Consider the following 10,539-nt stretch of genomic DNA (forward strand, 5'->3'; position numbering starts at 1 on the left):
GTCAGAGAAAGATGCAGGCAGGCAATCCCGCGGATAACCTATTCTTTATGCATGACGAACACACAGGCATGCTACAAGTCGGAATTTAGATTAATTCTCTAAAACAAAAGCTTAATGGGAAAATTGAGCTCAATTAACAAGAGCCTTCTATTAAAATAAAGAATAAATGACAAGAAGTGGCAGGATACAAAGAATGTCATAAAGGGGAGCTAATGGGTGATCAGTACTATGGTGGTGGCAGGGTTACTTGCGTTACCTCCATCGCTGAATATGGAGGCAATGTGGAAGTATATATTAACTATACATATTTACTATATTCCCTGTTTATAATGTTATAAAACCCTGCATGGAAGAAAAAAAATATGTAGCACTATACCTCATAAAGTTCTTTGTTTGCAGTCTCCTTTTTCAGCCACCCTATCTGTTCAGAAAAATTAGCCATCAGAACAACAGTAAACTTCATTTCCTCCTTATGGGTGGTTACACTGCCATGCAAGGTCTCCCTGGAGGCCCAGTGTACCCTGACGTGCACGCTCACAGTCGGACCGTGCACAGGCAGCACACAAGACCTGAATCCCAAGCCAATCCCTTCGTCCTCCTACAACAGTGTTTGATGACAGGGACTCTGTTGTACAGAATCTCCATAAACAGCGAAGTGGATTCTACAGGAAAAGGAAATAGTGGATTATACTCTCTGTGTATATTAGCTGTATTTGCTAATATTAGCTGCATGTGGCTTAGGAAGATTCATTGAAGAACTTTGGAAGAGTTAAGTGCAACATGTAAGGTCTCTGTTAATTCCTTTACAAGCTATGGTTTTAAACCCTTTTTCCTGTTGCCCACCACGTTTTCGGGTCCCTGTCCTCTGCTCTTCAGTGTCAGAACTGATGAAGTCTGTGAGCATTTTATGACCTCCCAGTATGCTGTCAGGCAACATTCAGTGACCAGAAGCATGTTAAGAAATCACAATGTTAATGAAATCAGAGCAGGAATAATAAAGTATTAAAAGAATTTCACCTCCTGAAGGATGCCACAGGGGAAGCTTATGCATTACACTCACCTCCCCAAAGCTTTAGAATTAATTTTCCTGAAGTTGGTCTTACGGCATAAATCCACTTTGCTGAAAAATAAAATACTACAAGAAGGCTCATTTCACCAAGCTGTAAACTGTTATTTGCCATCAATATTGTTATTTTCAACTGTTGTGGCTGTTACTTTCATGCCTCAGTGGTGAAAATACCGATTGTTATGGCAAATAAGGTTTGTTATAGCTCAGTAAATCGGGTCTATGCTCCATTTTGAAAATGGCGCCACTAACTTTGGCCTGTTATGCATGAACAGGATTATGATGCATGTAAAGTGTAAAACTGAGCTTTTATTTCAAAAACATGTACCATTGTAGACAGTTCTAAATTAAAAAAACTGCTGCAGAGGTCCAGGGAATGGGGGGGATGAGCTAAGGGAAAAAATTGCATACAGTTTCAAGTGGCAGCTGTGCAAGGTGTAGCAAACTTATGGACATCATACCTAAAATCTGTACTTTTATCATGGCAATGCTTGTGATGATGTAACACAACAGACTGAAGTTCAAGAAGCATTGCCTAGCCCATCTCTGCTCCACAACGTGTCCTCTTTCCAAGCACCTTTCCTGTACTTCTATGAACATACTGGACATGGAAGTTGACAAAAGATTTACACAAAATGTACAGCCGAGAGCCTGGCACTAGGAGATGATATCGGAGTGCAAGTTTGGAAAATTAATTCCTGCATTTAAAGAGAATTAGTTAAGCTCAGCAAATGTTTATTTTGCGTGACAGGTGATCACAAGAAAAAACCAGTGTGCCGTGAATTTAGCACTCCCCTTTCATCAGTGCTTAGATTCTGATGATAAAAAAGGAGAAGACTGGACAACAGGTTCTAAAAAATAGGACAAGATAAGGATAAAATATTGCTTATTCGGGACGCTGGTCAAGCAGAACATTAAAGTGACATTAAAGTCTCTCTTTTTTTTTTACATAGCTATTAGAACAGTAGTAGTAGTAGTACACAGTAGATATATGCAAAAACATTTGAAAAATAATTAAAAAATTAGCAAAATCGGTGAAAACGTACCTCTGTCTCCACTGCTCGCTCCCTGCTGTAGAACTGTAGCTTCTCGAGCGACCATGCAGGAGGATGTGTGCGGGCGCATGCGCAGTGGATATTAGCGGAGGGGGGAGGAGGAGTGACACAGCCGTGAGCAAGCAGACTCCGTGGGACAGGAAGAAACAGCAGTCTGCGCTGGATCAGAGACCGGCAACAGCGCTGGAAGGACTGCTTAAAACTACTAGAAAGAAGAATATCGGATCAAGAGGCATCATGTAAGGTAAGTCCTTACAGCAGCATTGGGGAAATCGGAGGATTAATATGAGACATCAAGTTGGCAGAGACAATGGTCAGATCATGGCACTGGAGATCCCAATATTTAACTTAAGCCAAGGTTTGGTATGCTGTCACAGTCCAGTGTTTGATGCTATTGTATTTAAAATCACTTAATTTAGTAATTGATAAAGATTCATAAGCAACTATTATAATAATGACTTCTTACCTTTCTGTGACAGGAGGAAAAGGTTGAAGCGAGCACACAAAATGGCGATCAGATGGAGCTGGAGATCATGACCTCTTTATTTTCAAGAGAGGTGCATATACAGGCACAATAATGCTGACTGGCCATCTGGACTTATCTTTTATGGGGAAAACTACATGGATCGGTTGGGAACACCAACTAGTTAACCCTGCCGCCTCTTACCTCTTGAGGAGAATCTAATGGGATTTGTAGTCACCCATAGATAAAACGATTGCCTGCTATTACATCAAGGTCCATGTTTAGTAACTTACAACAAAGAGCAAATGTTTCTATAGGTTTCTTCACTTTGCTCTCTGTTTTATTAAATAAGCTACCTACATCTAAATCCATGAATGATTGACAGCTGTAAGACACCTTCGCATATGGGGAAACAATGTTCTTGAGCAAGCCCTAATCAGTCACTGCCATTCTCTGAAAGCCGAGCTGAAGTTGTGGTTATTTACCACAATCACACATGCCTTCCAATCACCGCGTTCTGTTCTTTTATATCTTTTATATTTATATTGTGTTTGTTCTCTTTGTGCATTTTCAGGTTTTTACTTGTAACTGCGAGTCATTTTAGAATCCCGCTGAGAGATGAGCATTATATAAATAAACATTATTATTACTATGCTCAAACCGTGAATAAATAAAAGGGATTTTGTGCCCAGCTCTACACTGCAGCGCACAGCTGTGGTCTAACCCCTCTGCAGACTTATTCACGGAGTATGGGGTATACACATTTCCACAGTGCCTACACTAATCTAAAACTCCCTTCCCGATCGCTCGGAAGATGATTTCAGGTGCCTGTCACACAGCTATTTACAGATGCATCCAAGAATAAAAGAAGAAATGTATGTTCATTTATTTCGCTGAGAGCTCCGTTGTTCCAGCTGCATTTTCCAAGAGCAGTCTCTGAACCCTGGCATAAGATCACTTTATCTCTTCTCAACTTAACAGCTTTTAAAAGCAAATGAATACATACATATATAATGCGTAAACCGTATCACGTGCGACATTACATTTTATTTCACAGCCTGTTTTTTTTCTTTATTCGACGAAGAGGCGAGAGTTGTCTTGCCAATACAGTATAAAGAAGGTCAAGGTCTATTCACTTTTAATTCTTAACAAGCAAATATGTGCATTTTATATTCTGTGTAAGAATTTAAACTGTATCTACACCAAAAACAAAAATGTAATATACTGCAGCTTAGCAGTCCCTAGATGTGTTGCCAGCATTAGTTTTCTTTTTTCAGGCATCAAAATCCTTTATTTTCACCTGGAAATTCTGTGAACAGTTCCTGTCCCTAGGTGGATACACTCACTCCCTTCTATGGAGGGAGCCATGGTTGTTAAAAAACATGCCTGCCTTTGTTCATCTCTATTACATGTGGGCTGAATTTGTTTTTGCTTTTCGCAAGAAGTGAGAGGAACAACTGCATTTCTGGTAAATTTAACAGAATAGTATTTTCTGTACTTGCGGAAATTATTCTCAACATGAAAAACTGATAAGGACTGGTAAGCTGCAATATATATTACATTTCTGTTCTTCAGTTTAGTTATCCTTTAACCTTCCCCTAATACTGGGGCTAAATGGTACTTTAAAGGCTTCCACAATGCTGCTAAAAACATCCTTAAAGCTTTATAATTATCTCATACAAGCTGAAGCCCAAGTGAACAAGGCCTTAGGGTAGCTCTGATGCCTTGGAGCATTTTTGGCAAGTACAGAAAATACCCGATGATTGTGCCAACAATACCGTGTCCTTGTCACTACTTGCGAGCTGAACTGAAAGCACAATGTTATCTTCTTTCTGGAAACACCCAATTCCCCCAACCTTCCTATATAAGGAAAAAGAAGTATGGAATACCACAAAGGTTCCCTGCATAGCCATCCTACGACAGGACATGTGTTTGCAGGATTACAAGGTAAAGATAAAGGAAAGTCAACCCACTGGCATCTACCCCAAACTGAATTCAACCACTTTGTAGACTAAAGCTCTACCTGGTAAAAAATGAAATCAGTATTGGGTGGACTGCTCTTTTAATTTACCTGTAACATCAGTCAAGTAAAAAAAAAAAATGTAGCATGTGACATATTATTAAGATAATAAACAGTCATAACTTGCCTTCGTTTTCCTGGGTCAAGATTGGGGTCTGGGTTTCTTTTGTGTATGTGACGGTTTCTCGAGGAGGGAAATCCACTTGAGTGATTTTGGCCATGCCCAACTTCAAGAGACCACGTCTATAGAGAGTGAATCAGTACATTAGAGCACATTAGCTTATTCTTATTTTCCAGATTCTAGGTAAAGACGCAGGAGGAATCCATAAACACCATAAATAATATTGCATGCTATAAAAATGATTACATAGGTGTGCAATCAATATCTGAAGAGTCTATGAATAATCTGTCATAGTGAAGTTTCCAATACTAAGGCCCAATTCACACATTTGAGGCAGGTCACCACATGTGTGTTAACATGATTTATTTATTCATTGATTGATATATATATATAGATATATCTATATATATATATATATAGATATCTATATCTATATCCATGTCCCAAGCTGGGAGCTCAGATAGTCCCGAGTAAGGATACAGGTTTGAGTGAGGACATCATCTGATTTTACCACTTCATTGAGAATACTAAGTAATTGCACTGAGCAGACTGAAAAGTGTAGTGTTTGCCTATTTTATTATATTAATTTGTAAGGGGTGGGCTGTACCCTTCTACACTGCCGCTGATTTCAGTCTCCCATTGCTTATAGTATTTAATAGTTTAGAATTAGAAACCACACTTTGCAGAGGTGCCTTGATGCACTTTCACATCTATTTTCAGATATATGTAACAAAACATCAGTTTTTGACCTAAATTTTTAAACCGCATATTAAGTAGTGCCAAGTAGCTGGAGAGAGTGTGCTGGGAAATATTTGTATTGTTATGTGGATTGCCGTGCCCATGTGAACCTTTCCATTTGCTTGATCTTATCTGCTGCCATTTTTTGCGTTGTAAACTTGAGTTTTGTTGGGTAATGTGCATTCTGGTAAGGCAACCCACAATGTACTGCAACAGACATTTTAGTGCACTTTTTTTCTTTTTATAGCAATGCACAGATGGTATGCATACATATTTTGGTGCACTGGTTAGGTTACTAAGGGTGGCATTTGAAAAATGATTGAATTATATCACACCAGAACTAAAGCTGGGTACACACGGAGTAAATTTCAGCCAATTCAGCAGGAATCAGGCGATATTTGGTCAGTTGGAGACCCTATTACCTTGACAAAAATCGATCATTAGATCGACTTTTGCCTAAGGAACATGTTGGAAAATTGTTGGCCGAACGGTGCTTGCAGCCTGCTGTCAGGTATTCTGACAACTGGCAGAACTGTATGAGCAAAGGCATACGAGTGGAAATTACCAATCAAACTGAAAAATCAACTAAAGTTGATGATCATTTTATTGTTATAGAAAGCAAAATTAATTTTTATTTTTAATCTTTTGGGAAAACCCTCGTCTTACAGGATCAAAGCCTCAGGCAAGAAAATATCTCTTTTGACATTCACTTTTCTGCATTTGCAGGGTTAAACTAACATTATAGACAGTACTGTATATGAAAATATAACAGACAGAAAATGATTGAAGTACCCCAGTTCATGGTCAGAGTGGAGCTGAAGAACTGATGGATCAGTGTCCCAATGTAGTGTCCTGATTGGTTGCCAGACAACCACGCAGCATTAGCAGAAAAGGTCAAAAAGTTAGTTAAGCAAACAAACCAAACTTGTTAAAATTATTACATAGGACAGTTAGAACAGGTTAGAGGAGAAAGGTTTCCTGTGGTTAGTAACATAATAAAATATCATGCAGCAAAGTCAAATGTCATATAAATACATGTCATCACAAGCTGATTTCTACTTGGGGAAAAAAACATTATTCTTTGGAAACATGGTCAACAAAAACTTTATTTAACATGAACATAGTACAAGTACATAGTCTTCATTAACATCAACTTCCCTTGTAAGGTGAGAACAGGGCTTCAGGCAAACCCATGTTTTACCCATCCAGGACAAAAATGGGTTCACTTTTATCCCTTCCCTCTTAGCAGCACTTATACTCTTTGCTCCCCTGATGCCCTATTCAGCTCTTGGGAGCAAAGAAAATACCTGGAAGGTCTAGATGGAGGAGCATTTGACTTACTCCATATGACAGTGCTGTCTTTTGACATCCATAACTGCGTAAGCTACAACACCAAGCTTCTATAGGAGACACTTTTCTTGCTTTCTGCTGACGAAGTGGGGGTGAATTGAAAGATAGGGGAGTATGTGCTGCTGGAGAGGGAGGATTAAAGAGAACATGTTGCTTTCCTCTGTATAACTACTCAAAGACTTGTATAAAACTGTCTCCCAAGCATCTCCAGAACCTTGATTTCCAAACAGCATTGCAGAGCCAAGCCATACCCCTAATAATGAAAATGAACAGGTCCGTCTAAACACATACAATGTAGCTACAAGTACAAAACTTAGGGAGTAGGGTATGCTTTGAACCTCTGTTAGGATTTTATTGATGTCAGTGATCCCACTGTGGAGGTAAACTCTCACTTTTTAAGATAACTGTCAAAGTTACATTGGGGAGATTGTTGTGCCTGGAACAGGAAGCAAGATGAAATTTGCTCAGTGGGGGCACACAAAAAGTTGGCGGGGTTATAGCCCTTTTATACTTTGTCTGTGAAGGTTCTCATTCATCCAGGCATGGTATATCTGTAAAAAATAAGTCAAGGCAACTGGACTTGCTGTATTTTTCTTGAAGACGTTTCACTTGTCATCCAACCAGTTTTCTCAATTAAGAATGACTTGTACAAAAAATTATCTGGGAATAAATATGGTGAATGTTGCTCCAATCCACAGTTGCCACTAACATATTATGTGGATTGGAGCAACATTCATCTATTTATTCCCAGATACTTTTTGTACAAGTCATTCTTAATTGAGAAAGCTGCTTGGATGACCAGTGAAACGTCTTCAAGAAAAATACAGCAAGTCCAGTTAACCTGTCTTATTTTTTACAGATATACCTTTTATACTATGTCTAAACTTAGCTGTGCTAATCTTGTTTTAAAACAAATTATTAATAGATCCCTATGCATCAAAGTTATTCATGTCCAACCACTCTTCTTCATAATAGAATCCTTTTATAGAACTGCGTTAAACAGATGGGGAGAGCATTAGGTAAATTTTATTTAACTTTAAAAAGTTGATGGTTTTAAGTTGTTGCTTCAATTTGTTTTTCTAATTATACGAATTCTTTTATACATATCTCTAGAAAATACTACTCCAGGTGAGAACATTCAGCACTTCAAAGTCACATCCCAGGTAGTAGGCAGCGCTTCCTTTCCCAAGAATCATAGATTCTTGTTGAATACCGCACTTCAGGACGCAACAAACATGTTCTCTTTTACGAAGTAGCCAGCAGAGACACAGTTTGACGTGTTTTAAGCTAAGGCAAAGTGCATTTCTTTTCCTGAGAAATAGATGTGCAATACATCAGAATTGTGCTCCTGCTGGCTATTCAGTATAAAAACAGGTTTGTTGCAGCCCTGTATACGGTATTCCTTTAATACAAATCTATATAAATCTTAATAAATCTTTATTTTAAAAATAAACATTGAAAACAAGGTGTACCCATTGCACTTGTAAAGCATTATGAATGAACAGCAGAAGCTGTTTACCTTTAGACCATCTCTGATTGAATCTCCACATGACCCCTCTGCAGACAAAAAGGTAGGGAAGGTGTGGGGGGTCACTCCTCTGACTTGGGACCTATTCACACTGATGCATTTATATCTGTTGCATTTTCCATTTTAATGTGTGTTGCAATGCAAATAACATTGCAAGTCAACATGCATTATAACACACTTCAACGGGCATTGATGTGTGTCACGAAATTAATTTTCATTGATTTTAAGGGAACAACGCATCTGGCAAACACTCATATGTGTGAAAGTGGGTAGATTTCAGTTTCAGCTGCTGAACTCTGTAGACAGTTTTTCCAGTAACCCAAGCAAAATTAGTTTGTTAAGCATGTGCAAAAGGAGCCTACAACACCACCTGCTCACTGGAAATCATGAAATAACTATGTGCAATATTTCATAATTATCTGACTAAGAGAACATAAAATAAACTTTTATTTTAATGTTTAGTCCTCAAAATAGGAAATAAAAATATATACAATATATGTGAACACACTATAAATTGTCTTTAAACCGATGCTTAATTTTACAAGGAACAAGGAATCCTTCATAACAAGGATGTCTAAATTTGAGTGTACCTATGTGGCATTTACACAGGAACTGGGGAACATTCTTTTGACCGGATAAGACCTCTATTGCAAGACTACCTATGCTATTTACAGTCTTACACACACTTGGGTCTCAGTTCTCAGGAGACACCATGCAAAACAGTTACGGCGTCACAGCTTGATAAACTTAAGCAAAAAAGCCACCTAGTATCTAACGTTACAAACCCCAGCTTTGCAACAAACAGACTGGTTGTGTAACTCACTGCAGCTGTCCAGTTTAGGAATCAGCATGTTTAAGACACATTTGAAAAACAGGAATATGAGAGAAGGCAGCGTCTATTTTTTTCCCCAGATGGTATCAAGGGACGCATTTCGAAATTAATCACTTTTGCCAGTGCTTACAAAACAGTTTATGTTAATGCGGATAGGAGTTATGCATGATGGTGCTGAAAAGCCCTTATTAACAAGCGTCTGGATATCAACAGTATGCTGGGGGATTCTAAGGTAAAAAACTGGTTTGTATGGTGTCTGGAACAAATGTGTGACAGACTAGTTATGTCAAAAAGTACTTAGTCTTACTTTGCACTGCTTTTCTTATTACCAAACTGTCAGTTTATTTATTGAATATTTTACAAGCACAGCACCAGAATGAAATATGGTGCAAATAAGAACTACTTGAATTGAAAGCGCAGGAGTCGGTAGAAGTCTGGAAAATGGCGCAGTGTGTTTTTGAATTTGGCACAGGCATTTCTTATGCTGCATTATCGACAGAATTCTGGAGCAAATGTAATATTAAATTCCACTGAAAACTGTCTATCATGTTGCTTAACTATATAGAAAGCACACATGCTGATGTCAGATCTTGGCTCCCTTTGTCACCAAAATAATATATAGATAACTGCCATGTAACAATAATAGATATTATTCTTTGTTAGTGTACTCAGAAAACTGGATTCAACCTTCCACTAACAAGTCCTTGTGAGTAGACAAGCAAACAAACCAAAGGAGTATGTATATGTGTCACCTAGGTTTCTCACCTACACATGGTGAGGGGCTCCAGGATTTATGGTTCATGTGGACAAACGTCTTGTTTACTCAGAATGTTATTAAATTCTGTTCTGGAGCATTTTAGAGATAAAGCCTCCAAAACTAGGTCCACAACTTAACGGTTAGCCAGATCTCATTGGTCTCAGCTGTGCATAGGCCTTTTTATATGTGTGCTGACAGATGCCGAGGTCTTTCTCCCTCTCTCTACCTTGGGACCCTGCTGCTGGGTGAAAAGGCGGAGTGAGGGCAGAACGCAAAAAATGTGCTGACAATCTGATGTTGGAAACCCATCAAACAGATGTTTTGTTGGTTTTATGCAATGGACTTGCTGTATAAAGCCCTGCTGCATTGAAAACTCTGTGTGACACATTGCTAAATAAAAGTGCAGGACAACCTGCTTAGATTGTTAATAATAATAAATTGTTCCTGGGTGTCCCTGCCTTGTGCATGGTTTACTGTTGTTTGTGTGTAAATATATATATATATATATGTACACACACATACATATACATTATATATATATATAGTGGGGCAAAAAAGTATTTAGTCAGCCACCAATTGTGCAAGTTCTCCCACTTAAAAAGATGAGAG

General features: G+C 38.4%; 1 protein-coding gene across 7 annotated transcripts in view; it reads right to left on the bottom strand.

The window, feature by feature from the left end:
• Positions 1-10,539, bottom strand: part of DYNC1I2 (dynein cytoplasmic 1 intermediate chain 2) — an 80,204-nt gene that overhangs the window by 40,223 nt on the left and 29,442 nt on the right. For 5 of the 7 annotated variants that reach the window (XM_018572500.1, XM_018572487.1, XM_018572492.1 and 2 more), the window contains 2 exons: positions 6,256-6,315; positions 4,732-4,847 (listed from right to left, as the gene is read on the bottom strand). In XM_018572500.1, coding sequence (XP_018428002.1) covers positions 4,732-4,847; positions 6,256-6,315 — 176 coding nt within the window. The remainder of the gene's footprint in view (positions 1-4,731; positions 4,848-6,255; positions 6,316-10,539) is intronic. The other 2 variants (XM_018572514.1, XM_018572508.1) reach the window with 1 other exon arrangement.

The sequence above is a fragment of the Nanorana parkeri genome, unplaced genomic scaffold (genome assembly GCF_000935625.1).
Source record: "Nanorana parkeri isolate BGI_ZX_2015 unplaced genomic scaffold, ASM93562v1 scaffold44, whole genome shotgun sequence".
Lineage (NCBI taxonomy): Eukaryota > Metazoa > Chordata > Amphibia > Anura > Dicroglossidae > Nanorana > Nanorana parkeri.